The sequence below is a fragment of the Pleurodeles waltl genome, chromosome 5, assembly GCF_031143425.1.
Source record: "Pleurodeles waltl isolate 20211129_DDA chromosome 5, aPleWal1.hap1.20221129, whole genome shotgun sequence".
Taxonomy (NCBI): Eukaryota; Metazoa; Chordata; class Amphibia; order Caudata; family Salamandridae; genus Pleurodeles; species Pleurodeles waltl.
Window position 1 is genome coordinate 704,820,593 of NC_090444.1, and position 24,053 is coordinate 704,844,645.

At 41.9% G+C, this 24,053-nt stretch overlaps 1 protein-coding gene across 2 annotated transcripts in view; it reads left to right on the forward strand.

Annotated features, from left to right (window-relative positions):
• The window catches only part of MAP3K5 (mitogen-activated protein kinase kinase kinase 5), a 759,411-nt gene that overhangs the window by 643,018 nt on the left and 92,340 nt on the right, over positions 1-24,053 (forward strand). For both annotated transcript variants that reach the window (XM_069234653.1, XM_069234652.1), the window contains exons 19-20: positions 19,390-19,547; positions 22,065-22,242. In XM_069234653.1, the coding sequence (XP_069090754.1) occupies positions 19,390-19,547; positions 22,065-22,242 (336 nt within the window). The remainder of the gene's footprint in view (positions 1-19,389; positions 19,548-22,064; positions 22,243-24,053) is intronic.

The window sequence follows — 24,053 nt, forward strand, 5'->3', positions numbered from 1 at the left end:
GGTGTCTTGACCCTAACAGTCAGGCACCAAAGACAGCTGTTGACCAACTGTGTGGGCCGATAAATATTGTGCTTTACTTCAAGAATAGGATATGTCTAAGCATTTGTAGCCACCGTCAAATGATCCTCTTCTCCGGGGTCATCTGTTGCTTCTGGTGGTGTTTTAGATCACAGTTTGTACTTCTAACAAGCACTCTCATGGAGATTCACCCCGGCAGTGGTAGCCTGCAAATGCCCTCTCATTTATTTCCTCACATTTTCAAGTTCCACTCTTTCAATGTTGGTGTGAAATTGTGAGCATCTAGGCTATGTTCCATTTTGACTGCTAACATGCCTCTTCCTCTCTGAGTTCTGACCATCTAGGAGGTCTGTTAGTATTTTCATATTGCTTATGGAAGAGTGCCTCTATTTTGACTGTTGGTGCCAACCTGCGGTTGACAAGACTTTATATGGCGCATGTGTAAGCATCCTTTTCAATGTGCGATCCAACTTCCATATGGAGAGTGTCCAAAGTTCCACTCATGTGACCTCCCTGCCTTTCTTTGGTGTTACATCATGCTTCTAGCTCAGCTCTTAGATTATCACCCTTAGGTGTATGTATGAATGAGTGGGTTTCGATGCTTACAAGTTTTTTTTGTTTTTGTTTTTTTGTTTTTTCTTTTTAACTGGGCCCTCTCCCCTCTGCTTTCTCTTCTTGATAGAGTGGTTTCAAGGTTCCTCAAATATTAAATAGCACTGTTGTGTGCAACTGCTGCATTGTGTGATTATTGTTTCATGCCTGCCATGTCTTAATGTAGGGATTCAAGTCAATCTAGAAGTATGGAGCTGTGCTTTTTCTATGTTTATCATGCCTGTGTGTGTTCCTTCATTTAATCTGGAAGGGCTGTCTCCCTCCATCACTGGTTGTTTCGCCTTAGTTTTGGTGGACCTTAAACCAGGTCTGCAATGTGAGCCTTACTACCGCTGTCTTTGTTTTCTGCTCCTGACCCATTGCACAGGCTCTGCTTTTCAGCCTGATGGTCTTGGTTTCTGGATTCCCACTACCTCCGTGCAGCTGTCTTTAGATCCTAGAGTCAGCCTGGTAAATCCTGAGTCTCAATTTCATCAGTGAGTCTGACCTTGGTGCCTCTGCAGGTTTTGGCTACCATACCTGCTGCATTGCCTCTGTAGTGCAGACATGAATGGCTTTTCCACCCAGCATCTAGTAGTTCTTCAAGGTTGCATCCTGATGTGATATGTCAGAAGTCAACCATGCCTTTCTTCCGGACTCATAAGTTGCCATCTCATTGTTGCATTCTGCATTCGTGCCCTCAGTTTGGGTGGGGCTTCCTCTTTCACTGTCACTCATTCTTTGCTTCATCTGGGTATGTACAATGATTTTTTTCTATTTGGTGCAAATAATGTTGCAACAGTTTATAGAGCGTACTCCTTTTTAAGTCCGGTAGTAGTCACAACTTTTGGATTTTACTAAATGTATATGTATAATATACTTAAAGTGTCTTTCAGCCTGTTTTCTTCATCCATTGGTCTATTGTTGTATCATTCACATTTGTCTGCCTCCCTCTACGCCTGGAATGGGAGTTGGTCTTCCCACTTCAGCCATTGGCTAACTGCACTGAGAGTGACAGCATTCTTCCCTTTCACAAAGAGTATATCCACACAGAAAGTAGTTCCCTTAAGTGCTACGGAGTGTCAATGTGTACTTTTTGAGGTAAACATATTATTATTAATATTTTTGTTTACTTTAAGTGGATTTTTTTTGTACATGAGAAAATAAACTATGTTTATTATCCCCTCGTTGTGAAAAGGCTGGGCATCTGGGATGAGGAGCAGTGAGGGGGAGTGCAAACACACATGCACGGTAGGTTCACTCCAGCCCAGCAACACAGTTGCTGTGCTGGAGAGAGCCTAAACGGGCTCCCAGTCTGCGTGGGAGCACCCTGGCTGGGCGCTCCCAGCCAATCTTGACGCTGCTCTGAGCAGCGTCAGGATTGGCCGCAAGGCAGGCTGGGAGCCTGTGCCTGTGTGCAGCCAGCAAGGAAGATGAGCGTGGGATGGCGTTGAAAAGGTAAGTGTTCTTTTTTTTTTAATGTATTTTATTTTAATACATTTTAGATATCCCGCCACAACCACCCTGCTCTTTATGGACGAAGCGAGCCGCGACTGCGAGCCAGACCCTTGGCTCGGCTCTGGCTCGGATCTCATGGTTAACTTGTTGACTCACCCACCTCTAACAACACATTTCCAGTGAGAGCTCAGTTAAGGGTATGGCTGTGCTTTATGAAACTGTGCACAATCAGAGCCATAAAAACGGTTGACAGGTAAATCATGAAACAAACATCATGTAAAAAAAAACATGATAGTATCTGTGAAGTTAAAAAGGGTATTTGTTTTAACATGCTGACATGTTTCACCTTAATACATTACGTTTTATTTTTTATTTTTGTACAACACCCTAAAAGAAGGCACTGTAATATAAAATATTTGACAAGGAGCACACAGTTTGGTCAACAGGAGAAGCCGAGATTAGTCTAGGTAATCTGGTATCTCATTATGCACTTCTACTAGATTGCCACCTCTTTCTTTCCTATTAGTACCAAAGGCTTATGCCTTGTTCTTATACCTTGGCACATAATGGTAATGAGTGGGTGGGAGGTAAGATGCCACATTAAAGATCAGCTTGTTTTGGCCTTGAGTTTCCAAGGGGATCTCGAGCCAGAACCAGGCCTCTGGCTCGAGTCTTTAGTGGCTTGTGAGCCTCTGTTTTCCGTCAGTTCTATAGTTTCTTTAGAATGAAAGCAAATATTCACCCTTGAGGTGAAAAAAATTATTTTACTTGAAGGGCTCTTGGGCGGAGGTTGTCACCGTGACTCATTACCTGACCTGTACAATTGTAAACCAAGAGGCTTCACAGGCAACTCTTCTATTCAGTTCCGTGTTATGTTTCTTCTATTTGCATTATTAGCAGATGGGCTTACACGCACGCTGAATCGTCGCATGACGCACAAAAACACGAGCCTCGCTGCTGCATATCTAATAACCAACTAGTGCTTTCCAAACAGCAATCACCATTTTTTTTTCTTTCAGTTACAGGATGGATAGATAATGTGCCTAATTTCTGGACCCGATATTTTAACAGCGAAATAAGCAAATTATACACTAACATTTAATTTAATTGACATTCAAAGATTTAACTCATACAGTGGGACTTGATTGACACTAGTTATAAGACAAGACAACTCAGGTAGCCAGAAAGTGTTACATTATTGGGTGATCACTAATATGTTATTAAAAGACTTTCATTATCTACTTGCAAACTCAGTACCTCTATTTATTTTGGTGCCAAGCAATAATCAAATCATGCCATGTGCAAGCTTATCAATACGTTACAGAAGTGCTTCTTCTATTCAGACACATCGCAACGTCAGTCACGATTTAAGAGCGCTCTGTCTACCATTATTGTTAGCAAAAAACAAAAAAAACGTTATTATTTTGTGGAGCTATCTTTCCCCATATGGTTGCTTAACAGAGCAGAGGAAGAGAAAAGATTTCCCCGGGGTTTATGTAATAATACAACAATGGCCCCGTGAGACTCGTTCAGAAGTGGTACCTTCTTATGAGATGTAGAAGGAACCCAGAGTTACTGAGACTTATTCATTTTACCAAAATTAACTACAAAGAAGACAAAACACAGGACTTATAAAGATTGCATCTTGTAATGTTTTGACTCCAATCAATTGTAACAATCACCAAAAGAATAAATCATAGTGCAGACGACTCAGTGCTCTGATGGTGATTATCTATACAAAGGACATGGATAAAAAACAGTGTACATTTGCCAATGGTTGTATGCATTGATTGATAAAATTAATTACAGGGTTTGCATATGTCAGTCCCTTGAAGTTAAATTCCATGTAACACCATGGGGACGGTTCATCGACGTTTTGACCCTTTGTGTCTGTTAGAGTCTCTTAAGAATGTAGTTTTTTGATTACCAGGCCTATCACAATCAAATGTTTCAGTTCCAGGGTGTATTCTTTAAGACTCAGTACTAATCCTCTTTGTTCCAAAAGTGGCAAAGCTGATCCGATACAGATCAAACAAGTACCAATATTGTAGCGAATTCGCCCAATTATCACTTCAATTTATTCTTCAACAAGACAGCGGTGAAGCTAATCTCATTCCGTTCAACACCAATAAAGTGTGGAGAGACAGAAGGTAGTCTGAAAGGATCTATTGATAAAAGGAAAAAAATGATCTGTGAATCAGAGCAAACCAGACCGAGAGCAAGCTTCCTATAAAATGGCACAAATGTGTAAGTTTTGAGTAAGAACATCTGATTAATTATTTTAAAGAACACACTAAAGTAGGTGTCTAGCCTGAGCGCATGAGAATGGGTGAAACAACTTTCGATTAGTGATAAAATATGTAAACATTTTTAGCTGAGCAAGCAATGTTTTATTCTCACACCTCAGGGGCCTAGAGGTAAGGCAGTTCAACGTCAGAGACAGGCACTTTCTGTGGCCAGTGTTAGCATAAGCAAGAAAACTTGGGGAAGCAGGATACAGTAACGCTAATAAGAGTTAATACGATTTTATGTTTTCACAACTTTATCAACTTATATTGAAAACAATAATTAATAACAGAAGACGGGAGCTGAGAAATAACCTACTCTCAACCTACAACATAGAGACCAAAAAGTAATCCCACATTAGAGTAAACTGTTATGGCACCTACAGTAGAAATTCCTTCTGATTTGGCAACTGTGAGAGTATTTCTGCTTTAAATTTTACTTGCAATTGGAAAGTCTCACATTTTTGCTACCATCAGACCCCCACAAAAGCCAAAAGTTATTTTCTCCAGTTGGCTGTGTCTTTACTTAAAACGTATTCAAATATATATAACGATCCATTGCAAGTTTCTTCCCATAATCATGTTATCCTAAAGAAGACATCAACCTGAAACTGAGAAACCATAGATCAACCACAAAACACACGTAAAGTTACTGTTTCCAGCAGCAGTTATTTCTCAACAGCAACAAAAATAATATTTTAGAGACATCAGTAATCTCACACCCTCCCAACACAAATGAAGATACTGGAATATTAGAACTAAACAAGACCAAAAAAGAATACAAAAAATCAGTAAATAAAAGTTAATTAAAATAACTACAGGTGCACCAAAAGTTAAAGAATAAAAATAAGTAGAATTGAAGAACGGTGGCAAAGTAAATGTGTAGAAGTAAACTAAAACAGCTCACACCACCAACGTGGGGCCCGTCAGCCACCATTACAACTTGCATATTAGTCTTAAGAGTTCCACCATGGTTAGTGCTGTGATAGAAAATAGTAGCCTTTACTTCGGCATATAGGATTATGTTCTGGGTTAGGGTTGGGATCAGATTTAGTGTTATGGCTGCGGTTGAGAGGAGGTTTATACCACATGGTTCCAAATGACATCATAAACAACGCAAGCTTTATTATTGTCTGTTTGGTATCACTGGGAACCACTAGGTGAAAAATAACTCCATTGATATCGTGAAGTGTTGATGCTGAAGCAGAATGCACCGTGCTTAAGGACTCTTAATCAAACACCTTGCCTAAAATCATCTCATTTAATGCTATATTGCGTCATCCAGTAAGATGCCAACGTTAGAGGGATCCACCTCAGGGCAGACTCAACAATCAGGTCCGCAGGGCATCTCTCCCAGGGCAGTATAAGTCGTTCATTGGGCTGTGGGCACACTGGCCCGTGCACAGATGGCTTTGGGTAGGTACAAGCCCTGCACTTTTCAGAGCTGAGTATTTATGGTGCAAGAGAAAAGTGTCAATTACAGGCAACATATGCACTAATTAATGCAGTGTGAGCCAGAAGGCCGACGTCCACTTTAGCACACTTGTTCTACAGTGCTTGCTCCGCAGTCTGCTGCTGAGTGTGTTCTTTAAGCGGGCCTCACACATGTGATGACACCTCAGAATATCGGTAAACTCGTGGATAAAGCCTGAGGTCTGTACACACTAACATAGTGCCAATCAGCTCAACAGAATAAGAGTTGATCCCTGTACTTTAGGTTCCTGCCGAACTTAGTCATGGGTAGCAGACATCTTCCATCTGGCCAACTCGTCGTTAAACAGTGTCATGGCGTCAACAAAGCCTCATTCATATATTCAAGTGTTTTTATTAGCAAACCCAACTGAAGAGTGGTCAGCCCTCGCTAGCCAGAATCAAACCCACAGATAATAAAATCTTCGCCCTTGAACAACAACATGGACCATTAAAAACATTTTATCTACTTGGTAGAAAGAGGTTCAGCAAATGCTTTAAAGGCGTTATATCATAACAGACAGCTTGGGTGTAAAGACATATTGTGCAATCATTCATCCAAAAGCCCATGTAATATCTTAAATCACTAGATCCAGTGCTTGAAATGGAAAAAATAAAGTGCCGGTACTCTGTGCCAGAGTACCTGCTTGTTTCCGAGAAGTGCCGGTACTCTGCAATTAAAAGTATTACATTTTTCCTGAGATGTGCCGGTACTCACCCTCTCAAAATAAAAAAGTGCCGGTACTCAGTACCGGACAGTACCGGCCCATTTAAAGCACTAGTCTAGATCTTAACCTGTCATCTGGAGACCCCTAGGGAGCCACAGTGCCTACTTACAAAGTTAAATAATATTACCAGATTAATAAAGTGTATATAAATAAAGATGCAAAATCTTAAACTGAAAAATGTAAAACATTCCGTAAACGTGAGACTGGTGTTCTCAGATTGATTCATGGGAGCCGTGCAAATGCAGCAAATAGAATATAGTATGGAAAACAGATGGCCTCAGTTGAATTTTGAAAAACCCTAAACGTCCCATTAAATTGAATTTTTTTTTTTTTTTAATTCAATAAAATATTTCATCACTAGTATGTTTAATATTTGTTTTTTTCTGTACTTTTTGGTATTGCTTTGGTGTTCAAATCATCAATATTGCTTAAACCCGGGTAGTCGGCTTCCACTAATGACTAGTGGGGTCTGCAGATTCCAATAATGAGTCAGTGTGAGACCCCAGATTCCAGTAATAAGTGTGGGTTCACAGAAGTCGAAAAGTTAAGAACCATTGCCTTAAGTTGTGCACATAGCTCTCCTATTTCTTTTATACCTTTCATCATGTTTTTTTAAAGTGTTTTGGGCATGGCAAAAGAGAGCAACAAATGCTGATATTTAATTATTCACATGGTCATATTAATGATCTTCACTTTGCCCTGTGTCAAGCTGTGTGCAAAGGTTTTTTTCATCTGGTTTAACAGCTGGCAGCTGCTAAATTATGAATTGTTTTGAAGCTGGTTGTCAATTAGAACTTTTTACAAGAGATATATTTATTTGCAAAAAATATGCTGTTAAAAGCGTATACATATAATTAAAATCTTGTGTTAATTTAAACAAATAGGAGGCACGCTGACCTCAGGCAAATTAGTCCCACACATGACTTATATCAAGAAAGAATTGGCTTTAGGCATGACACACTGACATCCCCGCCGAGATAGCCTAGTATTCTTAAAATAGGCATTGGATGTTTTTGCAACAATTTACACACCAAGTGGGTCCCAAACATAGAGTTACAGGCATTATCATCAATGTTAAAACCTTAAGGTTTCACGTGGTTTTATCGTGAATTGGACACTTTTCCTGTATCTTGCTACACAAACCCAAAAAGGGTCGTAGTACACCGAGACTGTTTACAGTCTTTTGCCAGTACTTTTTTGCTTACTCCCTTCACTATAGTGTGTGGAAATGTTACAGTCAAAATTCAACAGTCTTCAATTTATGACACTTCCTGTTCCAACTTTTCTAAATGTGGAAGGCTGCCTTTGTCTCTGTTTTATGTTTCTGTTTGCCAAGTGCTTCATTACTGTGGTTGTGTGGGTTAGTGGCTCCTGCCTGTTTTTTTTATTTTACATGCATGGCAGAGCAAAAGAGGGTGAAATGCTAAAGTTCTGAGTTTGCTTTATTCATTCCAAAACATTTCTGAAAACAATAAGAGACTCCTTCCTCTATGTGTAAGCACCAGTTTTACATTTTGGTGAAGAAGAGCAGAAAGCAAGTATCAATCGTTGGATACAGACTTTAGCTTTCTGACCTAAGTACTGGGCCATCTGATGCTTTCTTTGGTTGGTCTGTTAGCAACACATTTAGCCTTAATTTGCTCTATGAGTGTATGTGCATTTCAGAAGTTGCATCACTGCGTGCTCCCCAGTCTAGTGTTCCCTTAAAAAGGTTTATTAAATGGGGCTTGTTTGCAGAAAGTTGCATCAGAGACATCATAGTTCTGATTACAGACTTAATTGTGGTACATTTTAGATCAGAATGTAGGGCCCCAAAGAACCATAGAAAAGTTAAATTTTATTTCGGAGCACTCTTTTCAACATAGAAAAATAAAACATTCCTTAAAAGCACCAAAACCCAAGTTTTCAGATTATCTGTATCATCAATACAAAGATAATGTGTTTTACTTTCCTTCCATTTGTATGTTGGTTGGTGTTGTGCCCACGTGGTCCATGTAATTCTTAACACATTTATCATAGTTTGGGTTTTTAGCTAACAGAATTTTTCATTACGGAGTTTGTAGTTTTGCGTTTGTCATTATGAGGATGAACGTAAAGATCCCTCCATCGAAAATAGTGTTGTCCAAAAACTGGCTGGCTGAAGGTGTCAATTTATGTTTGACTTTTAATGAAGCATTACAAAAATAGTGGCAACCAACCGTGTCATGACAGATTAGGCGGAAAGTTACACAGAGTTAATAGCACTTATGTTGTCTTGTACACATGCAATTGTATATACTTCAAGCAATCTTCTTAATAATGTGGAGGGTGATTCAAGGTCTGTATGATAATCACTACATTACACATGTGGATACACCACACTCCCTTATCCATGCCAGTTTGTACAATGTTTTATGTATACTCAACGGCTGGGTCTCACCACCACTCAGCTATGTGCTTTTCCGACATCTCCTCTTCTTTCTTTAGCAGATAGCCGCCAAGGAGACACCAGACATTTTTATGCCAGGAGGTTAGAGGTAGAAGGCTGCAAATGTATCAGCAGTATTATTACTGTACATTAGATGATGTCAAATTTCTTTGATTGTTTGAATTGGGCCCTGTCCCAACAGCACCCTAAAGTGACATGTCTATGAACCAAGACAGAACGGACTTTAACATATTGTATATCCTGAAAGTCCCTTAAGCAGGAGGGGATGTACTACAACAGCCGTAATATATGCCACAGTGGTGAATATAGTGGCTAGTTTGTTGAGATTCCAGGGCATAGCTATGCATCACCCCGCACAAACTGAGCTTAACTTGCGTGTTTTAGAAGCTATGTAAGAATTTATAATTGGAATGGTCTTTGTTTGCTATTTAATGAGAACGTTTTGGTCTGCATGCTGCAATACTTGCAATGTCCATTAATGAACTGGGAAGTCAAGTCAACATGCCACAATCACCTGGCTTAAGATGTTTGCACAGTTTTGCATTATGTTGCGCCACTGTATATGCATTGAATAGATGTGAAGAGAGCATGCCTTTGTAGTTCCAGTGGTTATGTCAGAAAGCAAGCCTGAAGTGCATTGCCAAGCTAATGGTATAGAAAAACATCAAGAGGATATGTGTTCCCAATGCAGTAGACCAAGTAAAGGTCAGAAGGACTCCTTCAGGAGGTACATCTCTGATGTGAGTCCCAGTTTTGTCAGTAGAAGCTACAGTTTAGGTTCTAGTGTGAGTGGGATGATTGGGTTTTTAATAGGAGAAATTCTGAGGAATGTAGTGCTGTGAGTCTGCCTGTTACAGAAAGGCAATGCCAGGCCCAGTTCATACAGGCGACTGCATTATGTATCATCGAGGTCTGGGAAGAAGGGTGGCAACCATTAGGATTTCTCTGCTTAATCTTGGTTGCTTACTCATCCAGATCAGTTTGATCAATAGCAGTAATGCCCAATGAAAGCCTGCGTCAGGGGTTTGGGAGTACTGATGAAACTATACAAATGTTTAGGTTAAATCACCATTTTAATAAGCACTATGTCTGCTTCTATCAGCAGAGAGTGTGAAAGCCAAGATCTTGAATTCTGTTTTAGAGGGAACTAAAATTGCCCCTAATCCCTTTTTCAACATCCCATTGTGTCTGGATGTGCCTCTCCCCCGCAGAGGGAATTCGAGTTTAAACTGTACTGTGCTAGTGTTAGTGCAAACTTTTCCGATTTATGCCAGTTTGCATACAGTTATGATAGTTTACAAAATCCAGTAATTTTCCTAATCATCAGGTCAAAACTTTGCCCTGTATTGTTTACATATCATACAATGCCACCTGCATAAAGGGATCGGAACATACTCCTTTTCCCAAAAAGTGAGCAGTTTTGTGAGTGATACTCCCTGACGATGCGCTCTGGTGGCTCCGGTCTGTAGAAGAACATTGCAGTGATAATGAACAGCCCTGGAAAGTCCTCCTTGTGATCGTCATTGGCTGTGGCCTTTTGTGCTTACGCTGGCTTATTGTGACGTGGTGGTGTGTACAGCAGTGATATCTACCCTATGATAACCTTACCCAGACCTACTCTTTTGAGTACAATACATAGAAATCACTATTAAAGGGAACCAAAGGCTTTCTCTGCATTTACAACAATCATTTGCAATGCAATAGGTCTCGCATTTGCTTGAATTAGAACTACTGGGGTTGTAAATGCATAACTGGACTTTTCTTGCCACATAAATTGGTCAACCCTTTTGAATAATTTAGTCCTCTCTGCCTGATAATTCCAGTGGCCCTGCATATAACTAAAGTATTTCCATTTACCAACAATGTGACTCAGAAGCAGTATCCTAGAAAGAAGCTGAGTGAGGAGAAGAGAAGTAAGAAGAGACAGTTAAAATGTTTATCTAACAGAAACGTTGCTGGGATAGCTGGGATTTCAGTATTTTTCGTGTTTTAGGCTTTCTCCCATTTTTAGTCACATAAGGGCATTTCAGAAGACTGACGCAAGAGCAGCAAATTTGTGCCCTCCACAGAAGTATTTCCGTTACATGGAACCCCTTGTTGCTAATTTCAGTCTGTGATGGTCACCGATCTATGGTATAGCACTTTGGAGTCAGCACCCCCTAGTGGACACAGCACAATACCTTAAACTTTAGATGCTATACCATTAGTAGCCAATACCAGTTTCACAGAGATAGTTGGTTGTGCTCAAGTATTGGTTATTTTCATTTAAAAAAATTACCATTGCTTTATTTTTTGCAGTTTTATGTATCATGAACTCCGCAAATGTGCACAGCAGCTCTTTACATGAACAGGAGATTGCGCTACACAAGGTCAGATCAATTGCTGTGCTTGTTTTAGGCACGGGAAGATTAAGTGATTTGCCCAGAATTACAGGCTGTTGAAGTGACACAGGGACTGGAGCCAGAGTTCCAAAGTCTAGTTCGGAAGAAGCAGGAGGCAGGATTAAGACATTATGTAATTTGATCACTGCAGTATGACGTGACTTCCGGGTGTGATCGTCTGAGCACCAAACATTTAACCCCTTCACTGCCAGGCCTTTTCCCCTCAGGTGCCAGGCCTTTTTTTGTCTTTTTGGGGCAGTTCGTGCTTAGGCCCTCATACCTTTTTGTCCACAAAAGCTACCCATGCCAAATTTGCGTCCCTTTTTTCCAACATCCTAGGGATTCTAGAGGTACTCAAACTTTGTGGGTTCCCCTGAAGGAGATCAAGAAATTAGCCAAAATACAGTGACATTTTCTATTTAAAAACAAAAATGGGAAAAACGGCTACAGAAGAAGGCCTGTGTTTTTATCCCTGAAAATGGCATCAACAAAAGGTTTGAGGTGCTAAAATCACCAGCTTCCCAAGTTTCAGGAACAGGCAGACTTGAATCAGAAAACCCAATTTTTCAACACAATTTAGGCATTTTACTGCGACATACCCCATATTTACTATTTTTTGTGCTTTCAGCCTCCTTCCAGTTAGTCATAGAAATGGGTGTGAAACCAATGCTGGATCCCAGTAAGTTAAACATTTCTGAAAAGTAGACAAAATTCTGAATTCAGCAAGGGGTAATTTGTGTAGATCCTACAAGGGTTTCCTACAGAAAATAACAGCTGAAATAAAGAAATATTGAAATTGGGGTGAAAAAAACTCAAATTTTTCTCAACGTTTTACTCTGTAACTTTTTCCTGCAATGTCAGATTTTTAAAGCAATATACTGTTACGTCTGCTGAACTCTTCTGGTTGCGAGGATATATAGAGCTTGTAGGTTCCTCAAGAACCCTAGGTACCCAGAGCCAATAAATGAGCTACACCTTGCAATGGGTTTTCATTCTATACCGGGTATACAGCAATTCATTTACTGAAATATAAAGAGCGAAAAATAGGTATCAAGAAAATCTTTGTATTTCCAAAATGGGCACAAGATAAGGTGTTGAGAAGCAGTGGTTATTTGCACATCTCTGAATTCTGGGGTGCCCATACTAGCATGTGAATTACAGGGCATTTCTCAAATAAATGTCTTTTTTACACACTGTCTTACACTTGGAAGGAAAAAATGTAGAGAAAGACAAAGGGCAATAACACTTGTTTTGCTATTATGTGTTCCCCCAAGACTCCCGATAAAAATGGTACCTCTTGCGTGGGTAGGCCTAATGCTCGCGACAGGAAACGCAACATGGACACATCACATTTTTACATTGAAATCTGACATGTTTTTTGCAGAGTGCCTAGCTGTAGATTTTGGCCTCTAGCTCAGCCGGCACCTAGGGAAAGCTACCAAACCTGCACATTTTTAAAAACTAGACACCGAGGGGAATCCAAGATGGGGTGACTTGTGAGGCTCTCACCAGGTTCTGTTACCCAGAATCCATTGCAAACGTCAACATTTGGCTAAAACATTTTCCTCACATTTCGGTGACAAAAAGTTCTGGCGCCTGAGAGGAGCCACAAATTTCCTTCCACCCAGCATTCCCTCAAGTCTCCTGATAAAAATAATACCTCACCTGTGTGAGTGGCCCAGGTGCCTGAAACAGAAAAAAGCCAAAAACCTGTAAAGATTGAGGGGATGGCACAGCGAGTTGATAAGCACATATTTTTCTTTTATACATCTTTAGGCTGACTGTGCTTTGGGGACCCACACAAGTGAGGCATCATTTTACTTGGGAGACTGACGGGACCGATGGGTGGTAGGAAATGTGTGCCGGAGCGGTGATCCTACAAATAAAAGTGAGGAAAATAAGCTTTTTTAAGCAAATTTTGAGGTTTGCAGACGAGTCTGGTAAGAAAATGTTGGGGGATCCAGGCAAGCTACACCTCCCTGGACTCCTTGGGGTATCAAGTTTAAAAAAATGTCTGGGTTTGGTAGATTTCCCTAGATGAAGGCTGCACCCGGGACCAAAAACATAGGTACCCCCCCTCCCCAAACACAGGTGGTTTTGCAATAGATCATTTTGATGTGTCCACGTACTTCTGTGATGTTCCAAACCCTAAAATTGTGAAAAGAAACGCACTTAGGTTATGTTAAAAAAGACCCCTCACCCACCAACCAAGTTGGTCGCATGCTTCATTATTGAGGTCCCGCCCGAGACACCTAGCGTGTCACGGGTGTGCTGCGATGCCTGATTACAGCGGAGCAGGTTTTGTCATTTTTAGCACACATACTGGTTGGATTTAGCACGAGTGTGAGTGGTGGATCAGTAGATCAAATTTTATTAACAAGAGATTTCACAAAAGGTAAATGCACTGTTAATAACTGAAAGGCCAAAAAACTGAAACAATGACTCAGCTCGTGAGCTGTAAAGCCAAGTCAAGGCACCAACCGCTTCACATTCCATTCACACACCTTTCATACATGACATGCACAAGACCATTCACGCCAGCAGCCGCGCGCCCAGCACATTACAACACTTGCATCAACAAACAGCGCCATTGAATGGCCCATCACTTTCGTACGCCCACATGCCTGATACAGCAATCACACCAGCTGATGGGAGTGTGCAGACTCGCGTTTGGCTGGCACTCCCAGCCAAGCGCCACCCCAAGCACATTGCTGGCCAAGCGCCACCGCACGCACACCGCCAGCCAAGCGCCACTCCACGCACACCGCCAGCCAAGCGCCACCCCACGCACACCGCCAGCCAAGCGCCACCCCACGCACACCGCCAGCCAAGCGCCACCCCACGCACACCGCCAGCCAAGCGCCACCCCACGCACACCGCCAGCCAAGCGCCACCCCACGCACACTGCCAGCCAAGCGCCACTCCATCACACTGCCAGCCAAGCGCCACTCCATCACACCGCCAGCCAAGCGCCACCCCATGCACACCACCATCACTTTTTTGTTTGTTTTTAAACAACAAAGAAACCACTAATGATAAGTACAAAACTACAAACACAAAATCTCTAACTGAATACATCACAGTACTGCCAACAGTGGAACTGAACATATGAAAATATAAAACAGGCTGTTTACGCTCACGGTATTTCCCAAAACTTTTTTTGGGTGTGGTAACTCCTGAAACAGCCTGACACAGCCCAGGCTTTGAAGGACAGTCCGGGCAGCACATCCAGCTTTCCCCTCGGATACCTCTTCAGGCACTAACCCTACATTTCTTAGCGGGAAAGTCTGTTTTGGCAGTGGGAGGAATCTGATCAGGAACGTGGCGATCTTTCAATTTAGCCACATCCTGCACAACTGCTACTCTAGGAACTCTTGCATGATCCACCATAACAAGGCTTTCTATCACTGACTCCTGAAATTTAACAAATTTCGTCTCTGACTCAGGGGAACAATCCTAAAACACTATAAAAGCTTTCAAAGTTGCCAGATTGAACAAATGGACGGACAACTTTTTATACCACACGTAAGACTTAAGAACAGCAGTGTAGGGTTATAACCTCTGACCTACTCTATCAACACCACCCATGTGCTTATTGTAATCTAAAATGAACACAGGTTTGCGCACTTCAGCAACTTGACCCCAAACAACCACAGGTGAAGTACTCTCATCATGGATGATAGTTAGCATGTACACATCCCTCCTGTCCACAAATTTCAGAGCTAGCAGCTCATCATTCCACAAGGCACTGCACTGTCCCCTCTCAAGTTTTTTTACATACAAGCTCCCCTGGATAGCCTTTCCGGTTAGAGCGGATTGTGCCACAAGCAACAGTGTCCACTTTGAACAACTCCTTGAACAACTGAACTCCAGTGTAGAAGATATCTACATACAAATGGTGACCTTTGTTAAACAGTCGTCTACCAAGTTCCCACACAATTTTCTCGCTAACTCCAAAAGTGGGCGGACGACCAGGGGGGTCAATACTGGAATCCCTACCAGTGTAGACCCAGAAATTATAAACATATCCTGTACTACTTTCTGACAGCATATACAATTTAATTCCATACCGTGCCCTCTTGCTGGGAATGTACTGCCTACAAACCAAACGACTCTTGAACAGGACCAAAGACTCGTCCACACTTATTTCTTTGCCTCGCACATAGACCTCTGAAAACTGATCTACAAAATGATCAAGGACAAGCCTAATCTTAAAAAGACGGTCACAATCGGGGTGATCTTGTGGCAAGGCTAAAGCATTGTCGACAAAATGCAGCATCTGAAAAAGAAGCAAATACCGATTACGAGTCTTCGTTGCAGGAAATATAGCCTTTGCCATCAAGGGACTAGTAGACCAATAAGAAGCCAGTGAAGGCTTCCTTATCAACCCCATCAAAAAAGTCAAACCCAAGAACTTTTTCATCTCTTCCAAATTTGTGGGAATCCAATGGGTAGCTCTATACTGAGGCCTAAGTCTGGCAGCGTTGTCCCTCAAATACTGCTCCGCATAAAATTAGTCTGCTCAACAATCTCTTCCAAAAATACATCGTCCATAAACAACTCAAAAAAATTGATAGGCAAAAAGTTTTCTGTATTCACTCTACACCCTGGGAGACTAGTAAAGGCAGACAACTGTGGCTGCTCCATGTTTGGGGCAACCCAGATGTCAGGTCTTCCAATGAGAAGCCTTTCAGCCGCTGGCTGCTGCACCATTGGCACATCAATGTCCTCCTCGAAAACAGGCCCTTCATCTGCACTGAGAGTGGCTTCTTCATCAGAAGATTCCTCTCGGACAGAAAACTCACTCCCAGATTCTCTCTCTTCCTCTTCTGCCTCAGATGCAGAGTCCATCTCATAATCATGGTCAGAATACGACTCAAAAAGCATGCCAACAACCTGCTGACCAGTCACTCTGCTGCTAGCCATGATCCTTTCTAAGAAGTGTAAAGTGACAAGTGCGCCAACAACAACCAGCACACTCTAAAATAAATAATAAACAAAGTGTGGCTTTATTACAAAGAGTTATGTATTCAAAAACTATACCACTCACTTGCCTGAAAAAGCTAGACTCATCAGCAACTAATCTGCACAGACTCAGAAATCACCAATGATATCCCACTAAAAAGTAAAAAGAAAAGCATATTAGACATAAGACAACACAAATATTGTGCACATATCTAAGGACAATTTCACACACAATCCTGCATTTACTACACTACCTACAAACATGTAATTCATGCATGGCAACAGTACTCCTTTTGAGTAAATTTTCTTACCTAAAACATGCAACTACGCAAACTGCAGGTCAAACACTGCCAAAACGAGCCACAACAAAAGAAGCAAAACCTTTGAACTAGAACAAAAAAGAGAAATAAACTGTTATAATCACAAATGCAAACAGTTCGCTAGTTGAGAAACACCCCGCCACCAAACAGTTACAACTTTTCCCTGGTGTCTAGTGGTCTCCAGGAAAGATGGGCCTAAGAAAATACCAGGCTGATCTGCCCCAAACAGCGTAAAGTATTATGCCCCCCTGCACATAAAACACACACAAAAAGAAAATCCCGGGTGCCTAGTAGATTCTGCCCGCCTTGGGGACAGATGGGCCAAAAAAAGAAGGCCGTTCTGCCCCCAAGAGGGGCAGAACTGCCTGAAAGTGTTTCTCCCCCTTTGGGGGGCGACCCTTGCCCAAGGGGACGCCCCCCTCCCAACAAAAAAACAAATAAAAACACATCCCTGGTGCCATTGTGGCTTCTACCCCTGAGGGAGCAGATTGGCTGAAAAATAATTAGCCGATCTGCCCCCGGGGGGGAGGGCAGAAACAGCATCTGAGATTATGCCCCCTTGGGAGGAGCGGCCCTTGCCCAAGGGGCTGCCCCTGCACAAAAAAACTCATATACACACGCATAATCCCTGGTGCCTAGTGGATTCTGCCTCCCTTGGGGGCAGATGGGCCAAAGAAACAAGGCCAGTCTCTCCCGAAGGGGAGCAGAACTACCTAAAAGTGTTTGTTCCCCCTTTGGGGGGCGACCCTTGCCCAAGGGGCCATGCCCCTGCACACAAAAAAAAAAAAAAAATACACCCCTTGTGCCATCGTGGCTTCTACCTCCCCAGGGGCAGATCGGCTGAAAAATAATTAGCCGATCTGCCCCCAGGGGTGTCAGAAACAACGTATAACATTATGCCCCCTTGAGGAAGCGGCCATTGCCCAAGGGGCCGCCCCCACCCCCGCACACAAAAAAACAAATCCCTGGTGCCATTGTGGCTTCTACCCCTAAGGGAGCAGATCGGCTGAAAAATAATTAGCCGATCTGCCCCTGGAAGGGGGGGGGCAGAAACAGAGTATAAGATTATGCCCCCTTGGGGGAGCGGCCTTTGCTGAAGGGGCCGCCCCCACCCCCCACACAAAAAACTCACACACACACATAATCCCTAGTGTTAGTGGATTCTGCCCCTCCTTGGAGGCAGATGGGCCAAAAAAACAAGGGTGATCTGCCCCCGAGGGGAGCAGAACTACCTAAAAGTGTTTGTCCCCCTTTGGGGGGGTGCGGCGACCCTTGCCCAAGGGGCCAGACCCCCTGCACAAAAAAAAAAAAACACATCCCTGGTGCCATTGTGGCTTCTACCCCCCGGGGGAGAGATCGGCTGAAAAATAATTAACTGATCTGTCCCCTGCGGGGGGGTGCAGAAATGGCATATAACATTATGCCCCCTTTGGGGAGCGGCCCTTGCCGAAGGGCCTCCCCCGCACAACACACACACGCACATAAAACAAATTCCCCGGTGCCTAGTGGGCATTCCTGCTGCCCGATCACATGTCAATCGGGCAGCATGAATGCTAAAAGAGGCATTGAGGGAAAGGGAAACCCTTTCCTTTCCAATGATGCTTCTTTTGTATCAGTCCCCTCCTGGCCGGAGAAGAAACTTAACTTCTTCTCGGTGGACACGCAGGAAGCAAATGGCTTCCTGCGCATCCGGCGGCCTCTAATGATGTCAGCGCGAGATTGCGCACTGATGTCATTAGATAGTGACGAGAGGAGGCGGGAGTGGAAGGGGACGCGATTCCCCTTCCAGCCCTGCAGGGGTGGGGTGGGAGGGAGGCCCTCGGGGGAGTGCCAGTGCTTCCCCGAGGGCCGGGTGCAGGACTTAACGGTTACGTCCTGTGCACATGAGGATACCATCTTAAGGCTAATGTCAAAAATGTTTATAAGAAAAGAAACTGAAAATAAAAAATAAAACAGTTGACATAAGCGATCCGATTCAAAGCGCCGCCGTTAGCGTGAAGTGCAAAGAGCAAGACAAAAGGAAAAAGAAGTTCGCTCGCAGCCGAAGTTATCGGCAAAAGTGCAATTATCCATGTAACAGGGGCAATAGACAAGGCGGTAATAAAACCGCCCCAAAGAGAGACAAACGTAAAGCAGTTACCAACGAAAACAAAGGGACTTTTGAAAGACAAGCCTATGAACGAGTGATAGTGATAGGCGTGCAGTGGGCTTGGTTAAAAGCCCAGATACATACCAACTTGTCGGAAAAGCAGCGCATGCGCGCTGCTATTCTAGACCTAAAAATGACTACCAAACCTTGACCATTAGCCATATTATGCAGAATTGCAAACCCCTGGCCACTTTGCCGGTGTGTACTTGTATGTTAGTTGTATGTGTGCCACTAAGTGCTGCCTGTATGCATCGGTGCCAGGATTTGTGTGGGCAGTATGTGCCTCAAATACTATGCCTACCTTGCACTGGTTGCTTATTTCCTTGTATATTCTACTGCACAAAACACAAACTAATTGACTTTTTGACTCCTGTTTGTATCGCAGATGGAGGCAAATTTTACTTATGCATTGCAACAAAGTCAGAAATATTCCTCAACTTTTTCTCAGTTGTTGACAGTCATAATAGATGACATCCATGGAAGCTTAGTACATTTTTAAAGTTACATAAAAATAATTAGTTAAAGGTGTTTTACATATGTTACTGCCTTAAAAAAATGCATGCCGTCATTCACCCTTTGTAATGTGTTTTTTTCAGGTACTCTACAATACATGGCACCAGAAATCATAGACAAAGGACCAAGAGGTTATGAGAAGCCAGCAGACATCTGGTCTTTGGGGTGCACTATCATTGAGATGGCCACGGGGAAACCACCATTTTATGAGCTAGGAGAACCACAAGCAGCCATGTTTAAAGTGAGACTATTTTATTTTTCTTTCTTAAAATGTAAATAGTAGAAGAGATTACAGTCTAGTAAAATTGTTGCTGGTTATAGACAGCACTTCTCTTGTGCACTTAAGACTCGTCTAATGTCCCTGATGTCATCCACACCAGAAGGTGCTTTCATAGCACTATGCACCTCAAGTACCGAAGATAAATGAGAGCCACTCTTTCTGCAAAAAAAAGAATCGTTTTTGAACCAAGTAACCACAATAGGTTAATTGTAACAATCTGTCACCAGTGTTGGTATCGTTTATAGGGCCACATTCTTGCCAGAAACCAAGCCCCACATCGGTGGCTAAATATCTCCAAACAGTTTTTCTTTTTTAAGTTGACTAAAATCAATGGGCAATTTTTGAAAGTGATCCCTGTGATGTCAGAGTCCTAGCTCCAAATCTATAGTTTCACTTTCCTTTTGTTAGGGGGAACAGGATGCCAAAATGCCTCAATTGTAGGGACATGCACAAAACACAAACACGCCTCAATTCTAATGTAATTAATAAGAACAGGATGCCAAAATATGTCAAATCTAAGGACAAAGTTTGAGGGTACTTGTGATTCAAACGAAGATACACTGTAAGATGTTCCTTTATGTTTGCATTTCCAGCATTGGATCTTCGGAATACTCAGCGGTTTAATCTAGTAGGGTACGGAGCAATGAAGGAATTGTTGATGAGTAATGCGTATTTTATGGTTTAGAGTCTGTTTTTTTGGACACTGATGAATAAATTAAGGCACCTGTTCTAGCATGACCAATCAACCAACACTCTTCTCAGAATATATGCGCAGGGATTCATGTGGTTGGATTTGATTACTTATTCCGTATAATTTACGAATGAACACTGCAGTAGCAATTTTATCTTCTGGTATAGGGACTGGGAGTTCCTGGCAGCAATTGGCTGAATTTTATTATAACACTATTATGCAAAAGTAAGTGCTCACTGGGTGTTGCTTTTCTTTTTTCCTTGAAATTGCAAGTGAAAGTCGCACACTTTTGTTTTGCCTATCTGTAAGCCTATGTTGTGTATACACAGTTCTTACTACTTCTGTATAAAAGGTATTCAACAAATTCTCTGTGGATCCTGAGATATGATTAAAGATTATGTGGAGAATTAGTAGTAGGGCAAAGGGAAAATCAAAAATTCTACTGTCTTCAGATAGTTTCCCCCTGCAACAGCAAAAGGATTTGGACTCAAAATAGTCTGGTTGATCTGAAAAGCAGGCACAAATTTAAGCCCCAGAAACTGAATGTGCTCGAAGAATTTCCATTTATTTTTAAAAACAATGTAAGATAAATATGTCAACAAACATAGTGGTAATCTCTTATTACCTCTTGTAGTCAACAAACTACATTTCAAGATGAAAACTCATTAAGAAAACCAACCATTTTGCTCAGTGACAATGTTTAGTTTATAATAACATGCACAAACTTGCTTGGGAGAACCTAATTACAAATGTTGATCAGACTTTTAACTGTAAGAGGTAACCATTGAACACAACTGAAGTTTAATGAAGTTCAAAATTAGCAAAGCATACCAGAAAGAAGGGGAACTTTCTATTTCATACTATTATCAAGCCATATTGTTTAACCCATTAATGGGATTAAATTTTGCAAACATGATGCCTTGCACTTACTCTGCAACCCTTCGAGCCATCCGTTTTCTGCCCAGTGACGGGGAGAGAGTTGTGTATGAACTGGGTTGATCCATTTGGAAAAAATGCATGTTCAGCCCTCTCTTGTTTGGGTCACAGGAGAATCAGTCGATATCGGGAGGCTGGTGAGGTTTCTCCATAGATGATGGCAGTCAGGTTTGAGTTTTAGGATCATCTAGGTATGACATTTAAGTAGTTAGTATTGTGATTGTAAGTATTGTTTATGTGCAGTCCCTTTATACTTTCGGGAGGAGTGGGATGAGGACACAAGGCTTCAGTACAGTAGGATCTCAGGTATTAGCCTACGTACAGAAGGGTTTTCTGAATAAGGATGGCGCATACTTTTTTTTGAAAATGTAGAGGTGGCTGAGGATTCCCGATTTGGTTACAAGGCATTCTGGAGTCAGTAAATTGGTTCTTCTAAATGTTCCTCTGGTCTGACCCTTCTTGGTTTTACTTGCCATTCTATGTTTAACGTATTGGAACGCATGAACACTGGATATAGTGAGGGTACCTTTGAAGGGTGTTTGGTGCAATGTACTTCTACGTTTTTAGTTTAGTTGAAAACCAAATCAAAAAAAGGATACACATCATATAACACTCCAGCTCAAGGAATAAGTTGAGTTGAGAATGTCTGATACCATCTAATTAAACTTCAGTTCACATTCATCCATAAATGGAAAGTCTTACCATCTGAAAACAACATGACAGGGTGCTTTATAATGTGGTATAGTTTTCCTGTGGTCATTACTGTAGATATGAATTCATGCTAATAAACACAGGATATTTTATGGTGAGTACTTGCAGTAGGAATCCAATTTCTCATTTTTAATATTTAGGTGGGGATGTTTAAAATACACCCTGAAATTCCAGAATCTATGTCTGCTGAAGCCAAGGCTTTTCTGCTGCGCTGCTTTGAGCCAGATCCTGTGAAGCGAGCATCTGCTGCAGAGCTGCTTAGTGACGAGTTCCTAACTGTGTCAAGCAGGAAAAGAAAGTCACAGTTGAAGCTCTCAGGTAAGGACATGAAGCCTACACTGATATTGTTTAATATGAGTAAAAAGATGCAAAGAGAGGAAAATAGCAAATGTAATCAAGACACAAGAGAAAACCAAGATTTTTCCTAATAATTCTAAATGATTACATCATTGTGCCTGCTAAAACAATCCCATGCCCTGCTTCTTGTCTTTACACATAGTTATCTACCCAGTTGATGAGGCTTTCTGTATCATGAATACCTAATTCCCTAACCAAGCCCTCTTTGTAACACTATTTATGAACTAATGTTTCATTTTGGAAAATCCTCACACCTGTACTTTACAGGTGTCTCCAGTGTCCTTAATGCCACCATGTAGCATTTGTCAGACAAAAAGAAATCCCCTCACCTATGTACTTGTGGTTCACGCTGATCTGACTGTATGTCTTCTTTGTCGTACCTTACCTTCTAATCAACTTAGCACAATTTCCATTGTATGCTGACAGTCTGGTTTGATTTAACATGGGATCCATCCTCTAGGCGTCTACTTTGAACTCATGAGACAAATTGATCTCATTGGAGATGAGTCTCTTTAGTACTGAGGTGTGAGATCATATGTTATGTGTATTTGTGAAGCACACTATCATTAGCATATGAACGAAGTGAGTGAATTTTCCCATAAAAAACACCACCTCCCCTCCCATCTTAATCAGCTTGAGGTTCTTGTGAGCTGTGAAATCTTGTTTTACATCAGTGCAAACTGCTAACACTAAAATCAGCCTGCATCATACTTCTTGATTAGTGAAGATTCCATGTGCATTCCGTTTTTAGTATATCTCCAAAGGCTAATTAACCCAGTGCCAAATGTGAGTGTGATTTAGTGAGAGACAGAATTGAAGAAAGCACTCGAAACAATCGGTAGAGAACACGGTCAGATGCACCCACCTGACTTGGGAGGCACTTTTCCAGGCCCTTAAACAGCCTTTCGGAGCTATAAACATGTGAATTGTGGGCAGCTTTTTTACAGCTCCTGTGGCCTTACAGAAGTATGACTACTGTCTAACTTTTTCACCAGTGTTTAAGATTCACAAGGCTAATTTGTGACTGACACATCTTACAGACTTGTGAGTAACACTATCCTTGAGGTGTCCTTGCAGCTTGGTATTATTGTCTCAGAGGGTCTGACTTGTGATTGTACCACTTGAGCTGATCCTGGTGAGGGTGTGGCATTGACAGAGTTTTTCTCAGGCCCACCAGTCTATCAGAGAGCACCTACTTACAGTGTGATTGGCTCTTCCCATGCACTTCTGGCTTCTTTCAGTCGCCAGCTTCTTACTCGTATGTCTAACCACTTGATCTCGTCTTTGGATTTCATCATGGGTTTAATCCTTTTAGAAAAGAGCTTCAAAGAGATAACTTGTGGGTCTTCAAATGTGTGAACATTTGGGGGATTAAGGAGGGTATCTACCGCTCAAAATATCCTGACATTTTCCATTAGGAATACATCAGCAGTCTGTGTCTTCTATTAGCACCTGTTGGACCTGGCCCTTTTTGTAAGGTTATCCCCAAAGTTTTTGCCTTATGCTCATATTTGTACTGACCTGACTTTGGGCACTTTACCACAGCTAACCAGTACCAAAGTGCATATGCTCTGCATAAAATGTGTTGGCGATTGATTTATCCATGATTGCCATATTTGATTTACTAGTAAGTCCCCTGTAAAGTGCACTATGTGTGCCCAGGGCCGGTAAATCAAATGCTACTAGTGGGCCTGTAGCACTGATTGTGCCACCTACATGAGTTAGGTAGCCTTGTAAACATGTTTCAGGCCTGCCACTGCAGTGTCTGTGTG